General features: G+C 40.1%; 1 protein-coding gene across 3 annotated transcripts in view; it reads right to left on the bottom strand.

Annotated features, from left to right (window-relative positions):
* Positions 1-3260: 3260 nt before the first annotated feature.
* Positions 3261-13129, bottom strand: part of LRP6 (LDL receptor related protein 6) — an 89561-nt gene continuing 79692 nt past the window's right edge. For 2 of the 3 annotated variants that reach the window (XM_083440704.1, XM_083440705.1), the window contains 4 exons: positions 11899-12035; positions 10774-10871; positions 5016-9561; positions 3261-4762 (listed from right to left, as the gene is read on the bottom strand). In XM_083440704.1, coding sequence (XP_083296830.1) covers positions 9267-9561; positions 10774-10871; positions 11899-12035 — 530 coding nt within the window. In that variant the 3' untranslated portion in view covers positions 3261-4762; positions 5016-9266. Of the gene's footprint in view, positions 4763-5005; positions 9562-10773; positions 10872-11898; positions 12036-13129 lie in introns of all 3 variants that reach the window. The other variant, XM_083440703.1, reaches the window with a different exon arrangement.

The raw sequence follows: 13129 nt of genomic DNA on the forward strand, positions 1-13129 counted from the left end.
AAGGAGTTTTTGTTATTAAAACCTAGCTAAAGTTATTTTGTGTTCCTTGTGATGTGTGGTCTCTCCAGCACGCCTTCTGTGGTGCAACTAGTCTGCAAATAGCCAACATTGTTTTGTTTTTAGCTTTCAAGTGAATTTGCATTTATTCCATTGTTTTTCATGCTCCTTTTGACTTTGTTTCATTTCTGGGTACTTTCTTGTCTTTTCCACTTCAGGTGGTTTTCTTTATTTTTATGAGATTTTATTTCTGGTGGTTTTGCTTTGTTTCTGCAGGTTTTGCTTTTTAAAAAGTTTTTGGTGGTTTCAAAAACAATAGAAAATATAATGTGTGGGGCACAGCCATAATCTAACAAATTCAGTTTAAATTGCCTGAGGAGAACACTTAACCATACTGGTTGTCAAGCCTTTAAGTATGTGTCCCTGAAAGCGAAGTTATGGCTATGGCTCAAGCTCTGTTTTAGACCGGTGGGTTTGGCCCCCTTGATTCTGAGGGACAACTTTAAATCTCCTTGGGAAGGGGAGATAGTGGAGGAAGTGCAGAAGTGCGGGTTGTCCTCCCTTTATATAGAGTCCATGACGTATAGCCATGCAAAGGCGGTGATCGCTCAAAGATTAAGGGATATTGCCAGACAGGAGGACATGGCCCGTGTGAAACCTGGGTTGTTTCTGGGGGAGCAGTTGTATCGGGCTGCTCCAGCTCGCTACCTACTGCGGCTAGGCTGAATGTTCTTGACTCGGCGGTTCTGAAGGGAAGATATGGAGGAGTCCCATATGACCAGAGATTATGCCACTGTGCATTGGGCGAGGTAGAATCCACAGAGCACATTTTACTGAGCTGTCCCATCTACAACGATTTAAGACAGTACTGGATAACTCCATACTTACCCCAGCTCAGTTCCCGACAAAGAGGAAAGCAGATAGCGTATCTGCTAAATAAGTCTTCTGGGAAAACAACTTTGTCAGTGGCTAAATTCCTTTTCCTGGCACTCAAGTGTCGGAAGCGTATAATTGAATGCCTAATGTGGGTTATCTGTGAGAGGTCTAGTATTGTCGCCCTACTTTATTTATGTACCCCCATGATGTTATAGATTATATTTATTGTGTAATGTTTTATTTCTGACTATCGGTCGAATAAAGGAAATTGATTGCTTAACCATACTTTCCTCAGATTAAACAGGGATCAGGAACATCATACCCTCAAGCTGTTTTGAACTACAACTCACATCAGAGAACCATAGAATTGTAATTTTGGAAAGAACCACAAGGATAATCTAGCTCAATGCCCTGCAATGCAGGAATCTTTTTGCTTGAACCTACAAACCTGAGATCAAGAGCCTCATCGCTAACTATTGGCCATGGAGGCTGGGTCTGACGGTAATTATTTTTCAAACATCCAAAGGACACCCAACTGCCCGCCCTTGATATGTGGCCTGACTATGTAAACCCAGAGGTTATGCATTCATTGGAAACCTCTGAAAATGTCAGTTCAGTTTATGCAGTGGCAACTGGAAAAGGCAAATTCCATTTTTGTTCAGTTTCTTCAGTAAAGTGTTATCAGGATTTTTCTCTCTCGGCTCATTTGCATAATTTAAGTGAGTTTGCTAACAGAAATTTAGTGTCACAGGACATGCTCATTACTGTTCATTTATAAAAGTACAGGACTACAACAAAACATTGTGGTGTATTCTCAGCCTCTGAAAGGTCTGGGAGAGGAAAAAATAAGCGTCTATCAGGCTATCATATCTAAAGGCTTCACCAGTAGCAGCATTAAGACCCAGAAGCTCACTGGCCCTTGCTGGACCATTTTTTGATCTACAAATGCCTATAATTCTGCATACATAGAGTTCTCCAAATATAACTTGCTATAGCATTTCACTTTTAAGCAGAGAGGCACTTGACCACCCAAGTTCAAAAGGTTCGTAGAGTGCTCCACCTCAGGGCGACAACTAGAGTATGTGATTCTATTGCTGCTCCCCCCCCCAGATTTCTCTTCTGCCCCCCCCCCATCACACAGTCTGAGGCGACAGAGCATGCTTAGTCAATCCTCATTGAGTTTTCGCCCCCCTCCCCCATTAGGCTTTCCCCCCAAAGGTATGTGTGTGTGCAGGATTAACGACTAAAAGCATATTCTGCCAACCACACATAGTCCTCCAGTTGAAGCCTGTCCATTATTACTTCCTCAGGCTCTGTTCCTGCAAAAGATAGTTCAGGCACTGGGGCCTGTCTTATACAGTGGTGCCTCGCAAGACGAAATTAATTCGTTCTGCGAGTTTTTTCGTCTTGTGAATTTTTTCGTCTTGCGAAGCACCTATGTGTATTGACGGTTTCCCATAGGAATGCATTGGCGGTTTTTTAAAAAAGCAAGCCCATAGGGAAATCCATCTTGCGAAGCAACTCAGAAAACGAAAAACTCTTTCGTCTTGCGAGGTACCACTGTATATTCTTTTGTGAAGACACTTTATTTGTCTTAATTGTACTAGATCTCAAAATGCTAATTTGCCCTTTTGGTCTGAAGGTCTTTCCGAGATATTAATTTGAAAACATAGCCTGATATTTTTACTTAGTTTATCTGTAGTTAATTTTTAACTAAACTCTTTCTACTATCTTTGTATATGGATTTTTGAAATTATGTTTTGTAATTCAGACTGCATATGAAAATTGTACATGATGGATTGTTGTTTCCTAAGGGAGGGATTCTTTCCCTCCTTTTTGTTTTTCTGTACATTTAAAAACTAATAAATGTTGAAGGTCAAGAAAGAAATCATGGGAGCCCTATAAAGTCTTCAAGCAGGCTCACCACACACAGACATTCTGCCAATATTTAAGACTTTAATAAATTACCATTGCAGATAGGGGGTGGCTACAGCAGCTCTTCTCTATAGTGACATCTTCACTATGAAATGCTATTCCCTACGGAAAAGAAGTCTGCTGCATTTATGTATCCATATCTGCATATCTATTCTTGCTACAGGTGCAGCCTCTTAAAGCTTATTTTATTGCTTCCATCTTGCAGTGTTTCAATGAAATTGAATGAGAAGTTAAAGTATAGCACATACTTCAGGGAAAGATGTTCACTGTACACATCAGTTTGGCTTTTTTTGTCTTGTCATTTCAGGTTTATCAGCTCTTATTAACTAACTAACTAACTAACTAACTAACTAACTAACTAACTAGAGCCCTTCAGCCAAGGATCACAGGGTAGGTTACAATATAAAACACAAAACATAGTAATGAACAAAAACAATAACCCCTCCACAGTGTAAAAGGCATAGATCATTTAATTAGCCATATGTAAGTTCCTGTGTCCTGTCAATAAATTTATCTTCCATTCAATTTTATTATAAAAAAATCAACATTTTATTTGTTACAACTCCATGTATAGTAATAATTGAAAAGGGGGGATGGGAACTTTGTACAAGGGTTATATACAGTTTGCAAGTAAAGCACTTTTATTTTACAATTCAAAAAGAAGTGTTAGCGAATGAGTGAGTAGGGTTGACCAAATGTTGGTCATTATAACAAATACATCCTTGCAAAGCACCATCATACATAAGTCTATGACCACACTAATTGGATTTTAAAGACAGTGAAAGAAAGATAAAAATTACAAGATGTGAGCATTTAAAATATTAAAAGCAGCACCAGATCCTTCACTTTGCAAACAAGGCTTGTTCAGCTTATGGTGGCTGGTATCTTCGAATGTGAAAATATCCTGACTCCATCCCTTCCCCAGTTTGACTAAAGGCAATGGTAGATTTGACTGGGAGATTCCCCTGCCCTGTTGTTTTAGGCCTCGGGGCCAGCATCCTTTTAGCCTCTTTTTGGCATCCAATGCTTCTACTGCAACAGTGAACTCTCCTCCACTCCCCCCTCAAAAAAAATCTCTTTTATTTTCCATTTTAAAGTTTAAAATGGATGCCAGACAAAAATTGCCCTCCTTAATGAAAACTGCCATAAATGGACAGAGACAAGTAAATTTCAGCGTGCCTGTGCTCGCACACAGATTTTGGAGTTATCACTTTACCTGCAAACAACACAAGTACAGTTTTACGAAATTCAGTCATTCCTGTTAACAGGTGCTTTCCACCAATTAACAACTAACAGATTTCACCCTGTAGCATGTAACAGAATGGTAGCTTATCTGTGTGGTGAAAAGCCCGCTCTTTTCAGTCCCATTGATTGCAATGGGAAAGACTGAAACATACATATTTCTGTCCCCCTGAAATCAATGGAAATAAAAAAAATGCATTTACAGTTTCTATGCACATTTACTTAAACATCCCATTAGTAGTGGGATGCATGTTATATAGTTTTGCATGCATTCTGTTTTGTAATTGTGACCTATGGTTTGGATCATTCAACTTCCTATTTGGCTTCTTTTTAAAAAATAATAATTATAAATCTCTTAAATAAAAAGTAGCATTCATGACTGATTGTCATCATGCATCCCCACCAGTGTAATTTTAGTAAAAACAAACAAACCCAGAGACTTTAAAAGTAGTTTCATACATAAAAACTTTGTACTTTGTTTACTGCATTTAGAAACTATTTTTAAATAGCTTTCTGCAGAACTCATTTACTGGGAACCCAGTTAAATAAATATAAATATTTTTTCTGTGGCTGTAAAATAATTTAATGTAGAGTACTGTTTTAGCAATTAAAGCTAAATGATACTATATCATAAAATGGAAGTTGCCCGTTCCTATCAATCATACAGGTGCTCATCATGGTCGCTTTTCTGATAAATACCGTATTTTTCGCTCTATAAGATGCACCAGACCACAAGACGCACCTAATTTTTGGAGGAGGAAAACAAGAAAAAAAATATTCTGAATCTCAGAAGCCAGAACAGCAAGAGGGATCGCTGCACAGTGAAAGCAGCGATCCCTCTTGCTGTTCTGGCTTCTGGGATAGCTGTGCAGCCTGCATTCGCTCCATAAGACGCACACACATTTCCCCTTACTTTTTAGGAGGGAAAAAGTGAGTCTTATAGAGCAAAAAATACGGTATTTCACAAAGTCTTTACTAGAGAAAGATTAACTTGACTTTCTGACTTTATCTTGCCAAAGCAGAATTGGAAAAGGCTACAATCAGGAAGTTTAGGAATACCTTCTGCAAATGTCTATTAGACAGGTATTTATTTTAAAAACACTTGTCAAAGGTGAACACTTGGTAACTGAAACACAAATAATATTGATTATATGGAATGCTATGGTCTCTGCCTGACTAAGGATTGTCTTCGCATGGTGGCGAATGGATGCCCAGGCATCCTAAGAGAAGGACCTGCGGGATCAGACCAAGAGCCCACCCAGCCCAGCATCCTGTTTCTCACAGTGGCTAACCAGATGCCTCTGCAGTCAGCATATAACCAATAGGACTTTGCATATAAAGTCTTAATGGTGTTATGCCTACATAATAATCTAGCCCCTGACAGCCTCCCTGGGTTTGTCCAATTCGCCTTGAAAGCAGTCAGGGTTGCTGGCCATCACCACATCTTGTGGTACCAAACTCCATAACCTGTGACCTGGCTGCCCTTTGCATAGGTCCATATGCACAAGAAGCCTGTTCACACAATCTTTCATAAAATTGTGGGGATGATATGGGGAAGGATCCTGACAGCTAATGAAAACTATGGACAAACTGGAAAACAGAAGGCAGGAGAAAGTTTTCTGTTGGGTATAAATGACCTCCTAAGTGAAAACAGCTCCTTGGTTCAGGGAACAAAAAGTGACTGACTACTACCTCTCTACCTCTGGTGAAGAGTTAAACTCAAAACACGTTAGGCTGAAGAAAGTGGGAGAGCACCCGCAAATAAATGTAATTTTCTCCTGTGACTTTGGATGCCTCCACCCTGTATTTCTTTCTAGCCAAGCCTTCTCCCTGATTCTTGGTGGCGGAAAGCCCTTCTGTTGCTATAGGCAAAACATGGGTAATGATGAACAGAGCATTACAGGAAAAGTCAAGCCATGACACTGCACTGCACAGAAGTGGAGGAAATGCTGCAAGTCAAGCTGACAAGCTAGGCACCTAGAATGGGTTCATTCTATTCTATTCTTTTTATTTTATTATATTGTTGCACTTTCAATTTTATAAACAAGAACAAAGATTCTATTCTTAGTGCTCTTGCTCATCTTCAAATGTAAATTCAACTCTTAGATTGATTTGTTTTAGTATGCAACTGTTGGTCTACAGAGATGCGAAACAGCTTATCCTTGGCTTGACTCAACATAGCATTTGCTCTAAGTTAGTGGCTTTCTTTCCAGGGTTTGTCCCGTGTGCACCACAAAAAATTGACAGTTATCTGTCATCTAAATGAATTTGCACAGGAGGCAAGAAATCTTGACTCCATCACTGAAAGAAGATAGCACAGCACAGCATAAGCTCAACCACCTTGTAAAAAAAATTGGCACAAATACACACTTTGCAAGAAGAAGATTGTTGCCAACGCAGTACAAACATTTGGATTGAGATAAAGCAACGCAATATTCTGAATTCCCCAGTGCAATTTTATATGGGCTAATTTCCAGTCAGAATGGTGTTCACTTAAAGATGTCAACAATGAAGGGTCACTTCCCACCAGCATTACAGCCTCTGTTCAACCTCAAATATTCTTCACAGATTAGGTACTGCATGAAGTTTCCTTATTCTGCAACTTCCAGGTGATCCCAGGTAAATATTTTGTGTTCAAAAATTCAAAATGGACAGCTAGATAACTTCCAAGTTTGTGAAATGAAGCTCCTGTAATTCAGCACTTTTTTTGGGGGGGGGGGTGTAGAAATGTACAAGCTAGCCTTTGAAACCAAAGCCTAATTCCAAAATTTGGCCTGCAATCCTGACAAGCATAACTTTGGAAGCAAATTTCATTTAACTCATTTAAGTTTACTTCCATGTCAATGCACTTAGGTCTAGAATACAAATAGATTTCCTTTAAAGTTTCTTCAGGCACATAGTGTACATCCATTAGATTTCCAAATGCCAAGGTTGCTCATGGAGTTGAAATAAAAGTGAGCTTCTGAGAATGAAATGTAACAGTGCACAAGTTAGCAAAAAACAAAACAACCCAAAAAACTCCCCCATGAAAGTTACAGATTCAAAGGCAGGTCATGTTTGGAGCCTGAAAACTTTCAGACATAAAAGGGCTTCTTTTATATAGCAGTTGCGGCTGCCATGCCCATGCTGGTATTATACTAGTATTTCCTACATGACACAAAGCATGAAATTGTGATTTATTTCTAAATACAATAGGAGGAGGCTCTAAGGAGGAGTAGCCCATTGCAACTTTCCGGGACATGTCTATTCTGTATTCCCAAGTTTTTGAAAACACGCATCTCAATTTTGTGTTTTTCTCATTTAGTTCAGCATCCAATGTGGGAATGCAGGTGCAATCATGGCTAATATGATTTCCACAAAATGTATGAAACAGCTCTTAGTGAAAATAATGGGATTTCCTGACATCTATTTACAATCAGTGTAACAATGCTATTATTTTTATTCTAGCAGAAAGGTTCTGTAGCCTCTTTGTGATAGCTGTCCAAGTTCCAAAGCCTGAACTTCAGAAAAGCCTTTTTCACATGTTGATTTCTTGCCAGCATGTAAAGCTACCATAAAACGAAGCCCTGGCACCCCTTCCAAATCAGGGAAGGGTTGTAGAGAAAATGAAACTAACTAGATAGATAGATAACAAAATACTTTGGCAAAGAATGATGGTAAAAAAACCTGTTGTTCACAACAGTTTATGCTTAAGAACTGAATTTCTGCCATAGAAGAGGAAGTGGAAATCACACTGCAAAGACTGGGTTACTTAACTTCAACAGGAAGACGTGTTTCAAACAACCAAGGAGGTCCAGAGTGCATCCTGAATGAAAAACGCTTAAATGTTTCCTAATCAAGAAAAATATCATTTTAAAATATATATGTAAGCATTGTATACTGCGGTATTCACTAGACACTGAAAGTACTGCAAGAACATAACATTTCATTTACATTAAACTAAGAACTGAAAGTAAAATTTTATAGTTCATAAATATGACATCTAGATGATGATGATGATGATGATGATGATGATGACATTATATTTTTATACAACAACACCTTTTCTGGGCACTGAAACATTTTAAAGCGCTGGCAGGAAAAGGTATTCAGGTATAATTACCCTTGTCTTTATGATGGGAATAGCTCTGACCTGGTAGAACAGAATCCTATTGTACTGCCAGGAAAGGAAGGGGGGGGGGAGACTCCTCTCACACACATGCACCCACCCACACTTACAGATTCACAAAAGGCCCATTCATTCTTTACTCAGCTCCAAAGAGTTAACATGGTGGTGGAACTAGGAACAGTCCTTAAGTTTGTGCACTCCTTCTCTTGATTCTCTTACAGCAGACAGATGCTAACAAAGAGACCTTCCTGGCCCTGCAAAATGGAACAGGGAGACATAAGGGAAGAAGTAAGCAAGCTCGAGGCCCACTCCTTATGCTCCTGCCAGAAGGTTATTGTGGCACCCAATAAACAGCCACAATCCACTGAACACCTATATTGTTCTTTTTAGCACACACACAGCGACTTGAAACATAACCACAGCCAAGAAAATGATAGAACACCTAGAAAGGGACAAACGTAGAAATGATGCAACTTGGCTACTTCAGAAAATGTGAATTTTCAAAAGTGTATAAGCATCCATGATTTCACTTCTGAGAATAAAGCCCTTTATGTACCATTAGTTATCTGTCCGGTTTATGTACCATTAGTTATCAGTTTTCTTCAGCTTTAATTTGAATTGCTGGTCCATCAGAGCAAATGCCAGAGGTTATTCAGCTCTTTGAAGACGTTTATATGTGCTGCTTTATGGTCGGTTCCCTTCGTTCTAGTCCTTGTCAAAAGCTCTCTTCTTTTCCTTTTTGGTGTTTGGCTCATTGAACAGCAACACAACCTTGATCCTTCTATTTCCCTATGTGCTCAGTCACTTCACAAATTTTAAGGCATCTTCTTGTGTTCCATTTGGAAAAATAAACAACAAACTTCGTATACAAATTTTAAAATTTTCTTATGGCACAAAGCAGCAAACTGTTTTAGGAAAATATATAAATAACCTTCTCTCTCTCCCCACCCCCTTTCTGTACAAGATATATGCAATACAACCCCCACCCTCATTTAATAATCTTCAGCTGTACACCCTATAGCCTGCCTCATGTCCTCCCCCCTCTCGATAAGGACAGTTAGTATTTACACTGGTGGGTTGGAGGCAGTCAAAGGAGGGAGGGAGTCTCTCATGAGGAGTCTGTGCAAGGAGACGGGGGCGGCGGATAGAGGTGGTGAGAGTAACTCCGTTCTGTGTATGGAGATGGGGGGCAGCTCTCGTAGTTCTCCTCTGCCGACAAGTACTGGCTGCGCGGCGTGGGCGGTGGGGGTACAGGCTCAGAATCATAGTTCAAATCACTGGTGTAACCCTTTCCCGCAGCTGCCATCACTCTACGGCTGGGGGGGGCGTAGTCACTGTCACAAACATCTGTGCTGCAGGGTGTAGTGGGAGGGGCAAAATGCCGGTAGCTGTATGGCCTGTAACTGGGATGGGAAGGGAAAAAGAGTTAGGAAGAAAAGATGCATCAACACTTGAAAGGAATCTCAGATTTCCTTGACCATGCAACATGCCAACATGATCAGTAGGCAAAGGGTTGTTTTTGTGGGTGTGGGTGTTTCCTGCAACATGCTGTTGGTGCAATAAAAGTACATTGATGGCTGAATGATATTGCACCATCCACACATCAATTTCACTTTATTAGTTGTCCTGCAATGGTTCCCCAGTGTTAGAGCACTACAGCACTACTGCCATCTGGAAGGGAAATATGTGCCCAACAAAGGCAGGATCAAAACAAAAGCAGCAACATAACCCAGAACATTTCATAGAATCACAGAGTTGGAAGCAACCCTGAGCATCATCTAGTACAACCCTCTGCAATGCAGGAATATGCAGCTGTCCTTTACAGGGATCGAACCTTGGCGTTATCAGGACCATGCTCTGACCAAGTGAGCTATCTGAGCTATTTCTGGTACAAAAAGTTACAGGATTTCAGCAGGAAACTATGGGACATGCACTGATAGGAAAATGAAGCAGTATGTCAGTCCTGAACATTTTGCAGGCGCAAACAGAATGGAAAGTGAGATTGTGCTTAACTGCCTTGATCCTATTATTAACACAACAAATAATCATGAATGCACAATAAAAAGACATTTTGGAAAAGTCCAAACACATTTTATGTTTTTCTCCTTAGACAGCTTTTGCATTAAATGAAAAATGAAGGCAGCTCCCTGTGTGGCCTCCACAGTGCAAGGAAAGACCTGCTTTGCATGAAATTTCAGTAAATCTTATTTGCTCAGGGAGTGGTATATTCGTTCACTGCTTCTGCCTTCCATTTTGATACTGTCCTGGCTCGGGAAGCATATATGCATACCCCAAAAGACAACCCAATTGGCCATCCCAAAGGCAGCCCATGGGCTTACAAATATTGGGAATTAAAGGTGCCTTTGATTCACTGCTAAGAAAGCAGCTGGCGCATGGGCAAGCTTGTAAACAGCACCCTGTAAGCCCGGGCAGTCTCTAGATGGAGTTTTGTGAAGTGGGAGGAGGACTCTTCTCTTTCCGCATGACATTTGTGTATTACAAATGACTACATGCACACCATGTATGGAGTAAAAATGTTTGTGGACTGGACAGGTTTAGTAGACTTATTTGAAATGCCACACTACAGTACTAATGAATGCAAATAATAAAATTACCTGTACGATCGATGGGTAGATGGACTATTTGAAGAATAACCAAATTCCATCGTGTAATGTGAACGCTCAGTAGCTGGCGATGGAGGAGGATTCAAAATCTTTTGAGAGAGAGGGAGAGGAGGGGAGACAATTTTAACAGAACCAAAACAAAGTTTAAAAGCAATATTTTAAGCACAGCAGTAGTAAGCCAATCCTTAGTAAGCACAGCACTAGCTTCTACCATTTAGTATATATTTTGGAAAGTTGTTTGTGCACACAAGTTTGTTAAACCACCTAGAGTGGGAATAAAGGTGAGAAAGGAGCAGCAAAACCACTGGAAAAAACATGGGAGATTAGGCCTGCAGTCAGTTCTTTATGACACCTCATAATATATTGTGACCATTCTGACAGTCGCTGAGATCAAGGAGCAGGTTTTTGTCTACTGTTGAACACCATTTTGAATCACGACTTAACCTTTCAAAAGTGTAGATTTTTTTTTTTGTTTCTTAGAATTTTGAGAAATGTCATATATATTTACTTAATTAAATTTATACACTGCTTGATTGTAAAAAAACCCCAAACCCTCAAAGCTATAAAACAATAAAATTGAGAAAAAAACACAACCATACTGTAAAACATACAAAAGTTAAAATACTAAAACAGGTTAAGATTACTTCAACTTTCTAAGCATCTGGCTAAGCTTGTCTAAGGGGGATGCGGGTGGCACTGTGGTCTAAACATACTACTCATTTTTACTGCTCAGAAGCATTTGCTTTTATTTCACTTCATTTATATGTCTTATTTCCATAGTGGAATTTAAGAAAGTGTACCCTGAATTCCATGGTAGTCTCCCATTAAGGCACTGATCAGATTCAAATCTTCTTAGATTCAGAAAAGTTGCTATATTGTGTACCTTCAGACTATGCCTTCAAACTGAAAGCTCCAAGGAGAAAAAATATTTATATAATAAGTTTCTATCTAATATTTAGCTTTCCTGCTCAATATTACATTAGAGATTTGTTAGAATATTGACCTAACTTTGTCCTTTTCTTGTGCTGCAAAAAGAGGCTTTATGGTCCAGTTTTCAGAGCTAGGCTCAGCAGTGCTACAAATTACAGAAAGAATAGTTTATCAGAAGTGACTTACTGGAGGGAAGTAAGTGCCCTTGGTGCTTGAAGAACTGCTGGATGATGCCCCAGTAACATGGGCCCTATCATATGGAGGTCCACTACTTCCACCCATAATACTGAGTGAGCTGATCACAGATTTGCCACGGGACATTCCTAAAACACAAAGAAAACCAATCAACATTCACAACATTGATAGTATACAAGACAATATAGAATACAATAGTATTCTGGATAGCAGGGACCATATGCCCAAGCAAGCTTTAATAGCACCCATATTTTCTCCAAATAACATGAATAACTACTCTTTTAGGGAGGCTTTACACATTTTAAAGAATCTCCACCAAGTACCACTTCTACACACATTTGTTAAACCACCGAGTGGGCCGTGGGCCATTGCCACTTTTCGGGATGGGGTGGGGGTAGACTGGTTTGGATGCAGAGGTGGGGCTAGTCCAGCACTCCTATGCCACCCCACCCTCACTGTCACCCTGCCCACCCATCTTCCCAGCACCTGTGACCTTGCTGCTTTGGAGGTCAGCTCTGTGGGGGCTTCCTACTATTCACACAAGACAGTAACTGTAAAGCGACAACTCACAGCTTACATGACCCTTCTTCCATTGGGGTCCTGGGCTGAAGGGAAGCAATTTGCCTGCCAGTCTCTCTGCTATCAACTTTTGCTGACAGCCCTCAGTTCCTGTGCTTGGGCTTTTCGTTTGTTTGTAAATGTCTATAAAAGAGATCCCTCCTGGTCTGTCCTATCACCCACACACTGGACACCCACTTTTACTAGGAAGGTAATGACGGCAAAAGTAAATATTCAAAGTTTAAGAAATCATACAAACGTTTTCAATTTGCATAACTTACACAGGTTGCATAATTGAGCTTTATTTGCTATTAGATAATGTGTCCAGGTCTGGCGTATGCATGTACTTTAGGAAAGACTACTACACAGAGTGCTACTGGAAGGCAGTTAATTCCTGCCAAGAAGATCTGAAGATGGCGGAGGAAAGCCAGCACTCAATCAAAAGGACTAGACCAGCAATCGCCAACCTGGTGCCCTCCAGCTATACTGGACAACAACTCCCATCAGCATTAGCCACCTAAGTTGGGCTTGCTGGGGGTGATGGAAGATGCAGTCCAATAAAGCTCTAAGGCACCAGACTGGTGAAAGTTAGAGTGGATGTTTTAGTTGGTAAGTCTTAAAACATATACTTCCACATGGCACACTCCACCTACCCTTGTTCTGA

Source organism: Podarcis tiliguerta (genome assembly GCF_965153285.1).
Source record: "Podarcis tiliguerta genome assembly, chromosome: 5".
Classification (NCBI taxonomy): Eukaryota; Metazoa; Chordata; class Lepidosauria; order Squamata; family Lacertidae; genus Podarcis; species Podarcis tiliguerta.